At 38.6% G+C, this 18,931-nt stretch overlaps 4 protein-coding genes and 1 pseudogene across 7 annotated transcripts; 2 read left to right on the forward strand and 3 right to left on the reverse strand.

Annotated features, from left to right (window-relative positions):
* LOC105167308 (LRR receptor-like serine/threonine-protein kinase FLS2) lies at positions 90-4,389 on the forward strand. The gene is made up of 2 exons (XM_011086964.2): positions 90-3,484; positions 3,787-4,389. Exons 1-2 carry the CDS (start codon positions 271-273, stop codon positions 4,122-4,124), a joined length of 3,552 nt encoding a protein of 1,183 aa, XP_011085266.1. The 5' UTR covers positions 90-270; the 3' UTR covers positions 4,125-4,389.
* On the reverse strand, positions 5,440-6,448 carry LOC105167307 (annotated as a pseudogene). Its single transcript, XR_848244.2, has one exon. The product of XR_848244.2 is annotated as a chlorophyll a-b binding protein 21, chloroplastic-like (transcript).
* Positions 7,425-8,395, forward strand: LOC105167309 (chlorophyll a-b binding protein 21, chloroplastic-like). Its single transcript, XM_011086966.2, has one exon. It carries the CDS (start codon positions 7,495-7,497, stop codon positions 8,290-8,292), a length of 798 nt encoding a protein of 265 aa, XP_011085268.1. The 5' UTR covers positions 7,425-7,494; the 3' UTR covers positions 8,293-8,395.
* Positions 8,545-10,151, reverse strand: LOC105167310 (probable purine permease 21). Its single transcript, XM_011086967.2, has 2 exons — positions 9,798-10,151; positions 8,545-9,719 (listed from the first exon to the last, which is right to left on the reverse strand). The coding sequence occupies exons 1-2, from the start codon at positions 9,940-9,942 to the stop codon at positions 8,653-8,655; spliced, it is 1,212 nt and encodes a 403-aa protein (XP_011085269.2). The 5' UTR covers positions 9,943-10,151; the 3' UTR covers positions 8,545-8,652.
* Positions 10,876-16,837, reverse strand: LOC105167311 (protein REDUCED WALL ACETYLATION 3). Of its 3 annotated transcripts, none has more exons than XM_011086970.2 (16): positions 16,442-16,835; positions 15,183-15,274; positions 14,911-15,051; positions 14,748-14,804; positions 14,603-14,675; positions 14,183-14,341; positions 13,691-13,840; positions 13,348-13,603; positions 13,060-13,175; positions 12,899-12,985; positions 12,721-12,809; positions 12,500-12,562; positions 12,300-12,356; positions 11,914-12,010; positions 11,650-11,808; positions 10,876-11,330 (listed from the first exon to the last, which is right to left on the reverse strand). In XM_011086970.2, exons 1-15 carry the CDS (start codon positions 16,475-16,477, stop codon positions 11,653-11,655), a joined length of 1,629 nt encoding a protein of 542 aa, XP_011085272.1. In that variant the 5' UTR covers positions 16,478-16,835; the 3' UTR covers positions 10,876-11,330; positions 11,650-11,652. The 3 variants fall into 3 exon arrangements, with proteins under 3 accessions (XP_011085272.1, XP_011085273.1, XP_011085270.1); XM_011086971.2 differs by having other exon boundaries at positions 14,911-15,048; positions 16,442-16,834; XM_011086968.2 differs by having other exon boundaries at positions 13,348-13,840; positions 14,911-15,048; positions 16,442-16,837.

The following is an 18,931-nucleotide window of genomic DNA, read 5'->3' on the forward strand; positions in this document are numbered from 1 at the left end:
GGCCCACAAGTTGAAACTTTTCACATTGGTTGATTTTATTGCAACCAGTTTGTTTGGATCCTCAAGATTCTCATACATGTAAGAATCCTAGGTTAAGTGCATGACACTGATGATGATTTTAGCTGTTTCACATGTTAGTTTTAGTATTCTTGTCAAACTTCAAAGAGTGGGAAGTGAACAAGGTTGACTTTGTTACGCAGTCGTCGCTGTATTTCAGCTGAAGCAAGATGAGTGAGAAGGCTCCCGTATCACACTAACTTGTCTATATGAATGCTTGATGTAAGAATAAGATCCATCCATCTAGTACTCACCCAAATATCATTACAGAAAACAAGCATGTCTCAGTCTCCACGGTTGACATTTTCAGCCTTTATACTCTCTACTCTCCTGCTTGGAGTTCTTGCTGCAGATCCAGGCCTGGAAGCTGAAGCTCAGGCTTTAAAAGCATTCAAGAAGTCAATCTTCAACGACCCTTCCAGCGCCCTTCTGGATTGGAATGACACCAACCATCACTGCAACTGGTCTGGAATTGCGTGTGATCCTCTGTCGGGAAATGTCGTTTCCGTTTCTCTGGTTGACAAGCAGCTGGCGGGGGAGATTTCTCCATTCCTTGGAAACCTTACTTATCTTCAGGTTCTTGACTTAACTCTAAACTCATTCACAGGAAGAATTCCTCCCCAGTTGGGGTCTTGCTCACAGCTTACCCAATTGATCCTTTATGCAAACTCTCTTTCTGGTTCTATTCCAGCAGAGCTTGGAAATCTGAAAACTCTGCAGGCAATGGACTTAGGGGATAATTTTTTTAATGGAAGCATCCCTGAGAGTTTATGCAACTGTACTGCATTAATACAACTTGGATTCATCAACAATAATCTAACAGGGACAATTCCACAAGATATTGGTAATTTAGTAAATCTTCAGTTATTCGTAGCGTTCGGTAACAAGTTAGAGGGCTCCGTACCTGCTTCCATTGGCAAATTGAAAGAACTGCAGGCTCTTGATCTAAGTGAAAACCAGCTATCTGGAAAAGTCCCTCCAGAAATTGGGAACATATCCAACTTAGAAACTCTTCAGTTGCATGTGAACTTGCTTTCTGGAGAAATCCCACCTCAACTGGGTTATTGTAGGAAGCTAGTTCGTTTGAACATATTCACCAATCATTTCACTGGTAGCATTCCCTCTGAACTTGGCAATTTGGTCAACTTAGAAGCCTTAAGACTGTACAAAAACAAGCTGAGCTCCACAATTCCAAACTCTTTGTTCCAGCTGAAATCCTTAACCCACCTGGGACTCTCTGAGAACGAGTTGGTGGGTACAATTTCATCTGAGATAGGCTCTTTGAGATCTCTTGAAGTGTTAACTTTGCATTCGAATAATTTCAGTGGTGAGATTCCTTCGAGTATAACACAATTGAGCAACTTATCCTACCTGTCTATAGGCTTCAATTCATTCACAGGACCTCTTCCAACTGACATTGGATTGCTGTATAATCTGAAGAACCTGACAGCAAGTGACAATCTCCTAGAGGGATCCATTCCATCTAGTATTATCAACTGTACACGTCTTCTTGTCATAACTTTGACAAGTAACAGAATTAGTGGGAAAATACCTCAGGGGTTTGGCCAATTATCTAGCCTCACATACATGTCATTAGGGAACAATAGAATCTCAGGGATCATTCCTGATGACCTCTTTAACTGCTCAGAACTTGAAGTGCTGGATTTAAGTCAAAACAATCTCAATGGTATGCTGAAACCACAGATTGGGAAACTGGTTAAACTCAGAATTCTAGGAGCTCGAGATAATTCATTTTCTGGACCAATTCCAAAAGAGATTGGCAATCTTAGTCGACTGATATATTTGGAGATTCATGGAAATAGATTTTCAGGCCCAGTTCCACGGGAACTTTCAAAACTCACAGTTCTCGAAGGCCTTTCTCTGAATGACAACGAGCTGGATGGAGTAATTCCTGAAGAACTTTTTGAGCTGAAACAATTAACCGAACTTCGGCTGCAGCACAATAACTTGGTGGGTCCAATTCCAGATGCTATCTCAGAACTTGAATCACTTTCTTATTTGGATCTCAGCGGCAACAAGCTCAATGGGACCTTTCCGAAAAGCTTACAGCGTCTTCTCCGACTGACAACCTTAGATCTTTCACACAATCATTTTACTGGATACATTCCAGGATCAGTGATTGCAGCTATGAAGAATATGCAGATCTACCTCAACGTTTCACATAATATCTTCGATGGGACAATCCCAGAGGAAATAGGCATGCTGGAAATGGTTCAGGGGATTGACATGTCTAATAATAATATATCAGGAAGCATTCCTCTTTCTCTAAGAGGCTGCAGAAATTTGATCTCCCTGGATCTGTCTGGGAACAGAATTTCTGGTCAACTTCCGGGTGAAAATTTTCCTCGACTTAATCAACTGGTGAGCTTGAACCTGTCAAGGAATCAGTTAGATGGTGCACTTCCTGAAACATTGGGAAGCATGAGGTATCTCTCCATGGTTGATTTGTCTCAGAACAAATTCAGTGGCAGCATTCCAGAGAGTTTTGCCAACATCTCAAGCTTGAAATATCTCAATCTTTCTTTCAATTTGCTTGAAGGTCATGTTCCTGAGGCTGGGGTTTTTAAGAATATGACTGCAAGCAGTTTACAAGGAAATCCAGCTCTTTGTGGAACAAATTATTTGAAGCATTGCAAAGAGAAGAGCAATCGAAGGAGCTTCCACCATTTCTCAAATAAAGCCCTGGCCATCCTTTTGGCACTGGTATGTGTTCTTCTACCCATTATTCTGCTGTCAGCATATTATGCCATGCGCCAAATAATCAAGAAGCGCAACAGAAGGGTTGGAAATCCAAAAGTTGAGTACCCTTCAGCAATTACCCTCAAAAGATTTGATGCTAAGGATATAGCAACTGCTACTAATTCCTTCAGTCAGGATAACATAATTGGGTCGAGCACTTTAAGTACTGTCTACAAGGGCACCTTGGAAGATGGGAAGAAAATAGCTGTAAAGAACTTGAATTTGCACCAGTTTGCAGCAGAGTCCGATAAATTCTTCTACAGGGAAGTCAATACTTTGGGCCAAATACGACACAAGAATCTGGTCAAGGTTCTAGGTTATGCTTGGGAGAGCGGAAGCCTTAAAGCATTAGTCCTGGAATTCATGGAGAATGGAAGCTTGGACAAGATAATACATGATCCGCATACAGATCATCCCGGCTGGTCATTAGCAGAGCGCGTTGATGCTTTAATTTCCATAGCTAATGCGTTGGTGTACTTGCACTCAGGTTATGATTTTCCTATAGTGCACTGTGACTTGAAGCCTTCCAACGTTCTTTTGGATGGTAAGTTGGAAGCTCGCGTAAGTGATTTTGGCACCGCAAGGATACTTGGTATTCATCTTGATGATGGAGCCAGTATTTCCTCATCATCAGCATTCGAAGGAACTATTGGCTACTTGGCTCCAGGTAACATTTTTACTTCTCACTAGAACCCATCAATATTGCTTCTTTGAATTGCCAACCAATATTTAACGTCAATTTTTTTCCTGTATGGAGGATGACAGCTTCATTGTTGCTGCAAACTACAGATAAACTATACATAGAAGTATACACCATATATAGTCTGTGTATTATCAGAACGAAAACATGGATATTTTAAATTAAACAACACTTCCATTCGTTGATTACTTCCTTCCATGTTCTTTTTTCATTGAACGTGGCTTTCTCATGCAAGACTTCTTATAAAAGTATGCTGTTGTATGTGCCAGAATTTGCATACATGAGGAAAGTTACAACAAAGGTGGATGTCTTCAGCTTTGGCATCATAGTGATGGAGTTGATCACAAAAACGAGGCCAACAGGACTCATGGACGAGGATGGATTGCCCATCACATTATCACAACTTGTCCAGCAAGCACTTCAACAGGGAATCAACCGCCTCTATGAAGTTTTGGATCCTCATTTCAAGTCATATGATTCCGAGAAACAAGAAGCTTTAGAAGGGCTTCTTCATTTAGCATTGTCCTGCACCAGCCCAAATCCAGATGACCGCCCTGACATGGAACAAGTGCTGCCTTCTCTTTCAAAGATTCGTAAAATGACGTGAAATACGAAGGACCGCTTCTTTCACCTTAACTTAGCAACATGATGAAGCATCATAGCTGAAATATCCATACAAAATGTCTTGTACTCGTAGCTGCAGGAAAATAGTAGTATTTTCCTTTAAACTTACTTTCAGTATGAATTGTCACTGTAAAATATGCAGATCAATAAGCCTGATCCATCTGCAGGACATTATGCAACTATAGAGGGAATTCAGGCCTACATGAACCATCACAATTCACAAATCCTAAGCTGAATATTGTACAAAGCAGCTGACCTAAAAAATGCAAATGTGCCGATCTGAATGGCAATTTCCTCTCACATTTCATAGTTGTTCAATTCACCACACCAACCTCTCCACTTCCTTCCGCTCCTTAGGCCCTTCCACTAATACATTTCCTTCAAAGCTCATAACCGCATCCTATATCAGAATTCAGAAAAGCACATCCTTTCAGTTGGCTCTTTGGGACGTCACAAGAGCAAATAACTTCATCAACAGGTCATTGTGATTATCAAGATTGCATCTTTCAGATCATAAATGTTTTCTTGAATCGCTTGGTTTTCTTGAGTTGGGATACTGGGGAGTCACTCTTTTGTAATCTTTGAAGGTTGAGGGATTTATGTTTGCTGAGTTGGACAGATTCTTGTGGTGGAGAATCCTGATGATTCTTGGTGTATTACTAGTGATAATGGTGTTTACATTATCGGTAGATAATTTAGGGCAAATTCTATTAAAATATGGAAGGGAAAGAAAAACATAATTCCGCATACTGTACGTGTTATGAATGTAGCTGGGGAGGAAGAAATAATCAGAGCCGTCTCAGCAACTTCGGGGAAAAGCCAGCTCACCAGAACGACGTAGTTTAGACAAGGGGACCACGTGCAATCCAATGGCTGAAGATTATATCATCACACGGCCAGCAGATTTCCTGCTTCAACAACCTTGCTGCAACCTTCAATGGCAGCAGCACCACTTCTTGGATATTGCTTTGTAATTCAATTAAAGATTGATTCTGTTATGTTAGCTAGGTTGCTCATTTGGGTCTTGTACAAATACCAAGAATTGGGAACCTCTGAGGCAAGAAATTAATCAAATCAGTATTTCTCCTTCTCTGCATGTTTCTGTCTCTCTTCTTCCCTATTTCTTCCCCAAACCATAACATTACGTTGATAAAGTTACTGTCGCATAGCATTTTCCTGTGTAGTATGAATAATTAACTAAGGTTGTTTTTGAGGGCAATTTGAGATTGATCATGAATAGGGTCACAGCAATATATAGCGACAATAAGAATGCAAATATGAGACAGACTTCAACTCTGTTTGAATGTTGATGCCCAAAAAATCACACGCAATTCATTGATCCGACCAATTTACATCTGAGACACAGCATTAATACTGAAAACACACACTCCGATTAGATAACAACAAACCTCAATATGAGCTCACATCTAACCTAAAGCTCACTTTCCGGGGACAAAGTTTGTAGCATAAGCCCAAGCATTGTTGTTAACTGGGTCCGCAAGGTGGTCAGCCAGGTTCTCCAATGGGCCCTTTCCGGTGACAATGGCCTGAACGAAGAATCCAAACATGGAGAACATGGCGAGTCTGCCATTCTTGATCTCCTTAACCTTGAGCTCAGCAAAAGCTTCAGGGTCATCAGCCAAGCCCAATGGGTCAAAGCTGCCACCGGGGTACAATGGGTCAGTAACCTCACCTCACCGAGTACCAGCAATGCGGTAGCCCTCAACAGCTCCCATCAAAACAACTTGGCAAGCCCAGATGGCCAAGATGCTCTGGGCGTGGATCAAGCTGGGGTTGCCCAAGTAGTCGAGCCCACCCTCGCTGAAGATTTGAGCTCCTGCCTTGAACCACACAGCCTCACCGAACTTAACACCGTTACGGGCCAAGAGCTCGGGGAAGACGCATCCAAGAGCTCCAAGCATGGCCCATCTGCAGTGGATCACCTCCAGTTCACGGTTCTTGGCAAAGGTTTCTGGGTCGGCAGAAAGGCCAGCAGTGTCCCAACCGTAGTCGCCGGGGAACTCACCAGTGAGGTAGCTTGGAGGCTCACCGGAGAATGGGCCCAAGTACTTAACACGGTCAGGGCCGTACCACGGGCTTCCGGATGAAACGGGCTTGGCGACAGTCTTCCTCATTGAGACCCTTCCACTTCCGGTGATCTCAGGGGCGGAGGGAGACAGCTTAACCGCCTTTCCGGCGAAGGATGGGGAAGAAAGAGCCATTGTAGAGGCAGCCATTGTTGTGTGATCAAATGGAAATGGAAGACGATTCTGCTCAGTTGTGTATGAGTTGGGATGCAATGCCAGCCGATTATTAAGGTATTTATATCACCAGGGGCCATAACTAGAGTCCTTATCCATGGAGATCATTATCTGTATTTTCATTGGTTCATGGCATTTGATGTGGCTGACATTTAAAGTCCATTTGGCAACGGCTATTACCACTAATCATCCTTGGATTTTTTGTTTGGCGACAAAAAATCTCAGGCCCGGAACAATATTTCTTTGAGGCCTATCGGAGTTTGCCAAGTGTGCGGTTGGATAGAGTAATATCTTCATTAAAACAGAGTTGCATGGATACGCCCGCCCTGTATGTGGATTGCTGGCAGCAGTGATTCAAGATATATACTCAAAAAGCTACAAAAATATCTAAGTGGTTGTACAACAGCTTGATTTGATTAGCAGCTGCAGCTGTACCTGTTTCAGTTAATTCAAGTAATTTCCAGTCCAAGAAAAGCATTTCTTCAAGTATTAGTCAATTATGGATTCAAAGAGAAATCTTTTGGAATACCATGTCGCCAAAATCAGCATAATAAACAACTTAATAATTTTCAAAACAAGATGTTCAAACGAAAGACTGTTCATTATGTTGATCTTCATCAACATAGTATTTCAAGAGATTTGTCTTTGAACCCATGATTAACTAATCCTTGATGTGCTGCATAACAAGCACTAATTGTTAGCCATCAATTAAACTGGAAAAATGAAATTAATTTCAGACATTCAAGAAATTGATCAAGTTAGTTGCAGCAGTAAAGATATTTTTCACAGGATAGATGTGAAAACTCTGGTGCTTGGAGGATATTATTGAACCAAAATGTCAAAGTGAGGATAGATTTTACAAGCTCTTTACTGGTTGAAAATCCCAATTGTGAATAATAAATGGACTACAAGTTGCCAACTCAACATAGGCAAAGAATCTTGATACCCAATCAAAGTTGAGATATAGATATCATCAGATAAGAATGGAGAGCTCCACTCTTCCTATAAGTAACTAAGACCTGCCATCCTACCTTTCACCAATTCCATTTTCTTTCATTACACAGAAACAGCTCTTTTATTCTTAGTTAATCAATGGCAGCCTCCACAATGGCTCTCTCCTCTCCTTCTTTCGCCGGACAGGCGGTGAAACTCTCACCCTCCACCTCCGAGATCACCGGAAACGGGAGAGTCTCAATGAGGAAGACTGTCGCCAAGCCCGTCTCATCCGGAAGCCCATGGTACGGCCCTGACCGTGTTAAGTACTTGGGCCCATTCTCCGGTGAGCCTCCAAGCTACCTTACTGGTGAGTTCCCCGGCGACTACGGTTGGGACACTGCTGGCCTTTCTGCCGACCCAGAAACCTTTGCCAAGAACCGTGAACTCGAGGTGATCCACTGCAGATGGGCCATGCTTGGAGCTCTTGGATGCGTCTTCCCCGAGCTCTTGGCCCGTAACGGTGTTAAGTTCGGTGAGGCTGTGTGGTTCAAGGCTGGAGCTCAAATCTTCAGCGAGGGTGGGCTCGACTACTTGGGCAATCCCAGCTTGATCCACGCCCAGAGCATCTTGGCCATCTGGGCTTGCCAAGTTGTTTTGATGGGAGCTGTTGAGGGCTACCGCATTGCTGGTGGACCACTCGGTGAGGTTACTGACCCATTGTACCCCGGTGGCAGCTTTGACCCATTGGGCTTGGCTGATGACCCTGAAGCTTTTGCTGAGCTCAAGGTTAAGGAGATCAAGAATGGCAGACTCGCCATGTTCTCCATGTTTGGATTCTTCGTTCAGGCCATTGTCACCGGAAAGGGCCCATTGGAGAACCTGGCTGACCACCTTGCGGACCCAGTTAACAACAATGCTTGGGCATATGCTACAAACTTTGTTCCCGGAAAGTGAACTTGACAAGAAAAGAGTGCATGAATGTAAAACTCTATTGTGAATTATTGGAATATTATAATGTGATTTTGGCCATGGTTGTGATTGCGTTTTCGTTTCTTGAGATCAGATGTTAGCTGGTGCGCCCAGTCTCTTTATCCTTAGTCCTATACGGCTTAACAGCAGTAAGAGCAGTTTCTGTGATCCATACGGGAAAACATGAACAACTTGAATTCAAGAATGAGATGGTTGATTTAAACTACAGATTGCAGAGTTAAAAACGAGGAAACAGGATTAATTGTATTGAGATTCCTGACTGATGAAGTTTGTTGCTATTGATGATTCTTCTACAACTTTGAGATTTTTGCCTGCGTTTCTACTCTAGCTGCTGTCATTGAGATAATGCTGATAAACATAAGAAGCAAAGCCCCAAACAGCCAACACTACGGAAATCACCTTGATTCCATCCATCTTTTCATGGAAAAAGATGGCTGCCAGAATAGGAACAATAGGCAAACCAACAGTACTGATAACATTGGTGAACAAAGAAGAGACCTCAAAGATTAGGCCTATTGCTCCAATGGAACACACTTGCCAAGCCACTGCAATCATAGCCAAAACTATAACATACGAGACCTTTCCGAGTTCAAAATTCTCCATCTCATTCCTCAAAACAGACCATTCTCCACTGATAAAGAGTGGCACTATAACAACACAAGTTGCCGCCAGCGACTGGTATATTATCATATTCAACACAGTAGAAAAGGTTTCCCTTTTTAGTACCTTTTGAAAGGCTAGCTGCGTCATTGACAGCATTAACGAATACAAAGCCGATGCAACGAGAGAGCATGAAAATCCCACTGCAAAATGTCCCCTATTTGACTTTCCAGCAGGTTGTTCAGAGTCACTGTGAAATATAAGGAGTGTTGAGGAGATAGTCAGAAGAACTACAGAATTGAGTATAAGAGGTGTAAGCTTTTGGGCATTGAAGAAGAAAGAGAATAGTGCGTTGAATCCCAACTGAGTGGTGCTAATCAAGGAAAAAGTCGAGACGGGAAGATTTTGAAGTCCAACTGAATACAACACGCCAGTTGCTGCTTGAAACAGGCCAAGAAAGATATAAACTGCTGATCTGATCAGATTAGAAGGCTGATCATTTACTGCTGCATCATCCCTGGAGGGGTCTTGTGCGGAGAAATACAGGGCAAAGGGAATGAGAATTGGGAATCCAATGGTTTCCAAAAGTGCTGCCAGCAATACTGCGTTTCCACCTTCATTATAGTACAATCTTCCAAGAAGAGTGGCACTGGACTGTCCAAGGAGGACAAATAGCATACACATGAACATCCAAGCCCACCGTGTCTTATTCTTGGGTTGAGGGATGGTGTATTCAGGGATTGTATTTGCAGTATTAGAAGACATAGGTTGTTCTTGAGCTTCTTCAACAGCTAAGACACGAACACGAACGTATTAGCTTTTAGGCCTAATTGTGTTGAGAAAACCATTTTTGAATTGAGATTAGTTACCTATTGATCTGAAATGTGGCTCTTGGATTTCTTCCATAGTGACAATGTAAAATGCAGATGCAACTTGTGGTATAGTGAAGCAAGGATGATCAAAGGAACAAAAAGCAGTTGGAGTTATGTTAGAAGTAGTTATCCTTGAGTGCATTATAATTGTAAGATGGATGATTGAGGAGCGGTGGTGCGTGAACACTGCTTCTGCTATATATAAGAAAAAGTGGTGGAGTTAGCATCATTTGCTTTGATTGGTCACATAATCTTTGAGCCTTTGGCAGCAGCAGTTTAGCTAAACTGCTAGTAGAATATTAATGGGCTCATCATCTTTCTGTGAGCATCAGAAAATCAAGCGGAAATGCATTAAAGATGAGGTCTATTTAGTTTGGTTTATAACTATATTCTTCATTTTGTATAAAGCTGCTATGTTTCTTGTATCAACTAAGACCTACTAAACTAATTGTATATAACTTTTTAAGAGGGTATTTCTGTAATTACCAGGGAGTGTCAAAGTGATGTATATAGGGATGAGTAATATTGATCTCATAAATTGTTTTTATTAATTTTTTAATTTAAGTTATATTATTTTATTATCTTTTTTTAAAATTAAATCTTTATATAAAATTACACCTTTTAATAATATATTACTAAAATTGATTACTAGATTAAGATTTTAAATTTAAAAATTATCACATTTTTATAATTATTAAAATTAAAAGTTTATTTATATTCTCTATTTTTATTTATAATTAAATTTTACTAAAATAAATAATACTTTAAAATAATTTGTGCAGTTTAAACATATTATATCAGAATTAGTAAAATAAATTACTTATTTAAAAGATTTTTAAATTATTAAATTATTTTTTATTTAAATTCAATTTTAGAGCCCAATATGTATTTTTGAAAAATCAAAACAGACATAGCGGCAGCTCGGTTATACATACAGCAAAAGTCTGATAGATTCAAGATTAACAGTTCTGACATTTTCCATGCAGAAATTGCTTTATCAATTTATCAGAATATGATCCCAGAGAAACATATCTCACATTTTTCATACAGAAAATGCCTCAGCCATTTATCAGAGTAAACAAATCTCACATTCTTCATAATATATGCTTTAGCAATTTATCAGAATATGATTGCAGAGAAAAATCTGCATAGCTTGTTCCTTGTTGACCGGTTACCGGTTACCGGTTACAATATTTTGCACCACCGCAACACAACAGGGAATGAAGGGGAGGATACAGAGAAAAAGAAGATCAAAGAATATGAATATAAGCGTGGAAAAAACCACTTACAAGCTACAAGCACTTTGCCATTTCTGTTTTTCATGTTAAAATTCCCGGTAAAAATGAATGTACATGTTCTGTGACTAAAATCAAGGGTACGTGACGATTTTCCACAAAATTGTTAGACATGGTAGCCTCACCAGATATGTCTGAGACAAGAACGTTCAGGTCCCAGAACCTCCATGTATATTCCATTTATATGTTCACCAAGTTTTTCTGACTAAGCCTTCACAGCTCTTTATGCAGAGGCCTGCGAGCAAATATCAAGTTAGTTAGGAATATTAAATGAAAAACGGAATAATAGAAACAGAACTGCCATCTAAAAATTGAAAGACTCAGATGGTTGAAAGACCACTATTGCTCCATCTGCAGGAGTGAAAAATGATTGGTAAAAAAATTCTAGAAAATTGGCCTTTTAGTTACATACTGAATATTCGAAAGCAAGTAAAAAGTTCCAATACAGGATCAAACTTTCAATGACAGATTGATGCCAGGTTTGGGCTGGGTTTTTAATTACTGGCATTGTGCTCGTGCACATTAATCTATCAGCAAATGGATAAAGAACTTACTCACTAATGAGGGATCTGAACAAGGATGCATGAAATACAATATAAACACACTGAGATGACAACTCCGGCAACAAAATTATAAAATAGTTTCTGATTGTCCCTTGTGGGTATAAAAGCCGACTTGAGTGTATTTGTGAGCTCAAAAAGCCGATATGATATCTGCACCAGACAAAACCAATTAAACTTCCAAAAAGGTAAATGAACATTTCATGCGTCAACAACTTTGATATATAAATTCAAAACACTAGAGAATAATTAACTCACCAAAGTGTAGATGGCAGTTGTCAGCATGAAGTTGAGCAAAGGATAATCTGGAATAAATGAGAGTAGCCATTTAGGCTGCCCATTGGGCACATTTGACCTGTAAATACATTAATAGAAACTGGTGAGGCCTTGTAAATCGGTCACATTTGATCAGATTCACTTTAATTTATATCAAAAGAGTACTCATGGGTTCAAGCTAAAATATTTCTCATCATTAGTTAACTTGTTACACAAAGTTCTCTTTATCAAGAAAAAGAGTCTTTTTCATATGCAAAGGAAATAAGTGAAGAAAATGGATGGCCACATTGCAGATGCATAGTGGAAAGCCAGGTCCATCACCGACCATAAATATTTAGACATTAAAGTAAAAAGATAAGCTCACACACCTTAGCCAGATGTGAAACTGGGAAATATAGGTTTCCAGAGTAATTTTGCCGAGCCACCTGGGAGAAAAGAGAACTGGTATAATCAAACCAGAAAAGAATAGGGAAAAGCAATATTTGTTCACCTCCAAAAGAAAGTCTCCATTTGTTAAACCATGGTTTCATGTTTACAAGATGTAACAAGAAACAAAGATATAACTTACGCAAAGAGGGTCAATGAAAAATTCCGAAGCTCCTGAGAGAAATTCCGCAAACAAATATAGACACTGGAGAAAGAAAAGGAGAGATGCAAATGAGAAAAGAGATACTTGAGAAAGCTTGCACCACACAACAATCAGTACAAGTGAAGTTGTCAATGCCATCATTTATAACAAATAAGAAAGGAACATTAAAAAATTAATCAAAACAATGTTTCAGTACAGACGTTATCGGAATCCATGATGTGTATGGATGGAGCTTGTTATATGCAACCTTGTCCAGCTTGTAAATGTATTCGTACCACAAGTAACCCACCTATAGCCAGATGATAACCAAAAGGTTTAAATAGAAGTAGCAAAAATATCATCTAAAATCACTTATCTTCAATAAATTAAGAGACTCACCACTAAGGCAACAGTCACAATGAATGTCTTGATTGTGCGTCTCCGCTTGGTCTCAGATTCTTCCAATTTCTCCATCCACTTTTCAACCTGCAATCTCGAAATAGTATGAATCCGAAATTCAAGGAAATAAATATGCAAAATTTGTAGGCTTAAAACATTACATTTGGGTGAAAATAGGCATAGATCATTCCAATTATCCATATATAGCGATCTAGCCCAGACCTAAAATGCCACTCATGAAGTCGAGGAAGATCTGGTTTCGCAGGATCAGTATATCCTGCCAGTTGGGAGGAACAACTATCAGGTGCTCAAGGCTTCAAACCAGTAAATAGATAGAGAAAACCATAATTTAGTGGCCTTTACGCAAAATTACTTCCTCAGGACACAAATAGAGAATAAGAGGAAAAACCAATCAGCTTAATGATAACAAGGTAATATGTGAAACTTACCTAAAACAAAAGTGAAAGGACTCCATAAAATGTCAAAAACTCCAGGGACTTCCCATACAAATATAACCACAACAAAGCACATTAAAATCTTCAGAGCCATAACTGATCTTATCTCATTATAGTTGTAGCCAATCCCAAGGGCCCCATACACCATAAGTGTGAAGAGGGTATGCATTGGGCAGATATAGTACAGCATATAGTCGTTGTTAAGAACAATACAACAAAATGCAACAAAAAAGTTGAGCCTCCACATCATCTGCATAAAGAACACATTCAAACTTTTAACACTGTTAAGAAACCGAAGAAAGAAGAAAGGTAAAAATAGCACAAAGTATAATGTCACCTGAGCAAATCGAGCAACGCTAAAATCTTTGCGGATATAATAATACGAGAAGTTTCCGAACCCAGTCATCCATACATATGCAGCAATAAAAACACGAATTGCATTGTAGATCTCCGTTGCGGCGAAGTAATGGTACATTAAAAACAAAACCTATAAGAAACATAAAAGGAAGGCATATTATCAGACAAGTTGCGAGTAGAAAGACAGTGAAGCAGCTACATAATCCCTCACAAATCTGCCACATATATCCAGTATCCCCTGAGGGACACCCCCCCACCCCACCCCACCCCACAAAATCTAGTGACATTGTAAGATATCGCAATCATGAAACTTAGAAACTTTGCGTAGAAAAAATAGCATGTAAGGGCCTCTTTTTCCACCCACATATGCAATCAAGGGAAGATATGAAACACCTTAGGATTAAGAAGTTTTCTCCAATTCTTTCCTAAAGATTCACCTACTACAACATTATGTTTGTGACAGAACACTTGCCTGCATCCATCCTTTCCACTCTTCAGTCTGATGGCGATTGAGGTAGAGAATGGATTTCCCCGAAAAAGCTGATTTGTCATGGTGTTTCTTCAGAGAAGTCATTGCTGAAGTTATGATGAGAAGAATGTAAAGGAAGAGAAATAGATCGCGGTTGTAGCTCTGTCCACGAATACAAAAATGGAAAGAAATTAGTTAGAGCAATTACTGATTATAACATGAACATACAGAATAGAAGTCTGTTAAAGGTATGAGACCATTCCTTCAGATGTCACAATTTAAAATTGTATATTCTTTTGACTTGATCTATGAGAGAACTAACTTGGTCAATTATCTTTTCTTAGGCATACTAGACCAGACAAGTTTTCCTGATGAAAAATGGAATACCCTGACTTTTAAAATAATTGGGAAAGACTGAAGCACCTTGGTAGAATCTGCAAAAAAGTTTGTCCGATCGCATATGTAAAAATAGAATAAAATTCCCCCAAATTCAGCCCTGCATGAGATTGTTTACCATTAATAAATGAAACAAACAAATAGAGTGTGGTCACCATCATAAATAACTCACATTGCCCTTAAAAGTAGTCTATTTTCAAGTAAAAAGGAGTCCTCCATGGTGAGAAACCTAAAAATCAGGCAAAGCAAAAGGTGAGAAAGAATTCATTGTTGTAAATTTAATAAGAAAAACACTGATAATAACTTTACTGCATGTAACATTGAAAAGAACCAACCTAATTAAGTTTGTTTTAATAGATGGACTGGAAAACTTTGAAGAAGTTGATTTACTAAGACCTCCTTCCATCAACACTGTGCGCTCATCGTCTTTGGTGGTATCATTATCCAATTCATCAAGATTACTGTCTGAATGACTTCTGAAACATAGTCATGGTTAATAGATCCTCAGGATAGCATAACAATATCGTCTCAATTCTCCACATTATTATATCCTAGTGCCTAAAAGTCTATAATTAAGGAGAGAACAGGAAATGTTCTAGGGCCTTACACTTTAGAAGGTGATGATGACTTCTTACATTCCAACCACTCGGCGTATAGCCATGCAACAAACACTGGGATGATTCCAAGCAAGAATGACACCTGGGAAATCATAAGTGAAAATCCCATACTATGTTTGGAGCATTAATATCTTAAGAAGTGCAATACATAACTAACCCAACAAGCAAGAAGGAAACAAAAAAAGAAGTAATAAAAAATATAGATGAAATTTAATCAAGTAATATAAAAATGCATATGATCCGCTTACAAAGAGTCCCAAACAAATTCTGTGACTAAGGTTAAGTTCCCTAACATTTCCAATTATTTCTTGATAGAAATAAAAAGTATGATCCAACCGATAGAGATAAAACATCTAGAACAGGATAAAAAATGGTATCATTTGTAGAATAGAAGGAAAGATTTTATTACACCATAGCCACACATTTTTATTCTTATTCCCTTTATAGGTGCGACTATAAATGCCATCTCACAAGATGTATATGCCCTCATCCCAAATATTCCACAGTATCTTTTCATTGATCATTTCCTTGTAACTTTTACTTTGACAACATTGCATTGAATATGAACAAAACCAGAAAGAAATAATTGAAATTAGAACAGTTGAATAGATCAACACGGAAACAAGCCATAGGCACCGCATTAACAAGTACCATTACTAATACACAGCATTTCTTTTTTCAATAGAAATTACATGTCTGTCTATACTCTCTATCACAAGAACCCAACTCAATAGCAAACTTAACTCCAAGGTTGAAATGCTGATTAAACCAAAGAAGAGAAATTGAAATAGGGTGCACTATCGCAATGCATCTAACATCCGAGAAATCTGATTCTGACTCAAGTAACATAAACAATTTACTATAATCAGTCACCTAAAACATGGAATTACTTGCAATAAAAAATAAATGTAATGAACGAATTAAAATATAATTGCCCAACAAAATAGGGTACTAGCTGTTGCTACTACTAGTATATTATTCCAACTATCATTATAGAATAAACACAACAGTACACTCATTCCAGTGGCTATTGCCAGCAAAGTTCAAATCATATAGCTCCTCAAGAATTTGAAGTGAAGTAAAAGATCTATTTCCGGAAATGCATTCCAGTGATCAAGTAAACTACAAAATCGGAAAAGAAATTAAAACAAAGAAATCCAAATCCACCGCCATTGATTCAGAAAGAAGTCGAGCAGAGCTAGAGTTAAGAAGAATACAAGTGCGGGAAGTGTAAATATCGGAAGCGCACCTGTCCGGGTGTGACAGGTCCAGAATCCACCCCCATTGCCTCGAACAGAAATGAAAAAATCAAGCGATCAAAGAAGCAAATCTACAGAAATCTCATGGATCGAGTGAATGCGTGTCTGACTGAAGCGTATGAGAGAGAGGGAGCAACTATATATGAGTGATATGTGTGGAGGGGAAAACGGGGACAGGAAGGGAGATATATAAGAAAGAAAGAGACCTAATATGGAAGCAGAGATCTGATGTCTTAAAGATGAGTAAACAGTGAGTCGATGTGACGTCGTCGTTTGCTTCAAGAAATGATAATCGACACAGTCCAGATGTCTCTCTCTCTCTCACAGAGACCAACCGCTGAGGCTGAGGGAGGAGGGTGGTTGCGGTTTCCTTTATATTTTATTAATTCACATAATTTCAACAGTAACAGTAATATTTTGAGCACCAACAAACTTCCTTATCTATCTTCAAATAAAATAAAAGGAATCTCATAATTGTTACAGATTCTTGATGCTACTCGCCTATAATTTTATTTCTTACTTTTGGGGAAACAAGCATTAATACCTATTCTCTCTCTCTCTCTCTCTCTATCTATCTATGTCATTACTGGTTATTTGGTTAATTAGTAATTACTATAGGTTATCAATTCAGACCCATGTCATTAGTGTGGGTTTTACATATGTTGCTAACTTTATTATGAGGTTAATAACAAGAGTGCAAACCAAGCAAGCGTACAAGCTTTATTAGCTAACACAGGTGGGGGTGAACAATGTTTTTAAAATTGCAATCCCACTAATTATTAGGTTATTCAATCATTGCTTCAACCAATTGAAAAAAATCAATAAATTCGAATTATATATGCATATATATTAAGTAATTAAAATAAAAAATAAAATATATTTAAATTAAAAATTTCATTCAATTAAACATAATGATCATTTTAAAAAAATTAATAAAAAACACAAAATAATCTAATAATTTTATAAAATGAATACATATACAAGTTGTAATAATTTTGTTTTTCATATTTTTTAAAAAATAAATTAATCAATAACTTTATTAAAAATAATTAACTAATGTATATATTAATTTATATGCATATATAAATTAATATTTTCTAATATATACATACGTATACAAACTAAATTAATATATATACAAATATCCCACCAACTACTTTCCTTTCTTACTCCCCCACCTACCCCCATTCCCTCTTCTCTCTCACCCAACAACTCATTTTCCTTAATCTTCCCCCCACCCTCCACCTCTATTTCCTTCTTTTTTCTCTTTCTTTCTTTTAAGATATAAACCAGTTACTGTGGCTGGTGTTGCAGGGTTTTTTTTTTACCGAATTGGCTTTGATCATCTCGGTTCTTGTACACATCCTCGGACCGACGTCAGGTCCGATTTCCGATCGAACCAACCGATCCGATCCAGGTTTAATAACACTGGTGGGAGGGATAGAATATAGTATTTGAGATCGACCATAAGAAAGAGTTGTTGGGAAAGGGTAATGGCCGTTTAGCCTACTGCCCACTGAAAACGATAGCTGGTCGATTAACTCAAAGCTTAAGGGTCGCGATCTCCGCACAGCAGAGAACGCTAAGCTGGCTGGCTTTTTTGAACAGCCCCGTGCGGCGTTTACTGAATGTTACCTGTAAACTGGTTTTCTTCTCGATTTTCTTTATTTCGATCCTCCGACGCCCACCGTCTTCTTGCTCGAGTTGCGGGAGCTACTACCCATTGACAATGATACCCATCGATTATTGTTTCTCCTCTCGCGAGGGAGAAAAGTGATAGTGGAGATGGAATATTTATACGTTTCCTTTTGCAGTAATTATTACTTTTGTTACAAAGAAGAGTTGACTTATTTATCAGATAAAGTAAATTGTGATGGTATTAGATATAATTTTTTAAATTATAAAATATTTATATGTAATTATATTAAATTTTAAAAAAATAAAATAAAATATCCCGAAATTGAAAGAGCAAACGAGTCATGTGAAATAAATGGGATTTAGATTGATGTCAGCCCAAGACTCCAGAAGAGTTTCCCATTTTGGGCCCATACCTCAATTAGTAGGCCCAGTTAACCAGAAGAGTCATTTTAAGCCTATGAATAGCACTTGGTCCAATAATCCAGAAGGATTTCCCACTGGGCTATGAACTCAATTAGTTGGCCCAATATTCAAGAAGAATTTCCTATTTTGGGCCTATGAACTTAATTAATTGGCCCTATACTCAGAAGAATTTCCCATTTTAGGCCTATGAACTCAATTGTTCAGAAGAATTTCCTATATTCGGCCTATGAACTCGATACTGGGCCCAAGTCCAAAATGATTTGCCCTTTTGGGACGATGACGGCAACTAGTCGGCCCATCCAATGTTGCCTCCACTCTTTTGCTGCCAAAATGTAATTATAATGTTTGGATTTGTGTTTTGGAGATATAGAGAGAAAAATTAGAGATAAATAAGTGTGTGTTGAAGATAGATGGTATGT

The sequence above is a fragment of the Sesamum indicum genome, linkage group LG8 (genome assembly GCF_000512975.1).
Source record: "Sesamum indicum cultivar Zhongzhi No. 13 linkage group LG8, S_indicum_v1.0, whole genome shotgun sequence".
NCBI lineage: Eukaryota > Viridiplantae > Streptophyta > Magnoliopsida > Lamiales > Pedaliaceae > Sesamum > Sesamum indicum.

What these genes read in the sequence shown, in the direction of transcription:
- LOC105167308 (XM_011086964.2), top strand. Translation starts at nt 271, where the DNA reads ATGCTTGATGTAAGAATAAGATCCATCCATCTAGTACTCACCCAAATA. An exon ending in TATTGGCTACTTGGCTCCAG is followed by an intron (nt 3,485 to 3,786) that starts GTAACATTTTTA and finishes TGTATGTGCCAG; the next exon opens with AATTTGCATACATGAGGAAA.
- LOC105167309 (XM_011086966.2), top strand. Translation starts at nt 7,495, where the DNA reads ATGGCAGCCTCCACAATGGCTCTCTCCTCTCCTTCTTTCGCCGGACAG.
- LOC105167310 (XM_011086967.2), bottom strand. Translation starts at nt 9,942, where the DNA reads ATGCACTCAAGGATAACTACTTCTAACATAACTCCAACTGCTTTTTGT. An exon ending in GCCACATTTCAGATCAATAG is followed by an intron (nt 9,720 to 9,797) that starts GTAACTAATCTC and finishes TTCGTGTCTTAG; the next exon opens with CTGTTGAAGAAGCTCAAGAA.
- LOC105167311 (XM_011086968.2), bottom strand. Translation starts at nt 16,477, where the DNA reads ATGGGGGTGGATTCTGGACCTGTCACACCCGGACAG. An exon ending in ATTAAAACAAACTTAATTAG is followed by an intron (nt 14,805 to 14,910) that starts GTTGGTTCTTTT and finishes CCTGATTTTTAG; the next exon opens with GTTTCTCACCATGGAGGACT. An exon ending in TCCTTTCACTTTTGTTTTAG is followed by an intron (nt 13,176 to 13,347) that starts GTAAGTTTCACA and finishes CCCAACTGGCAG; the next exon opens with GATATACTGATCCTGCGAAA.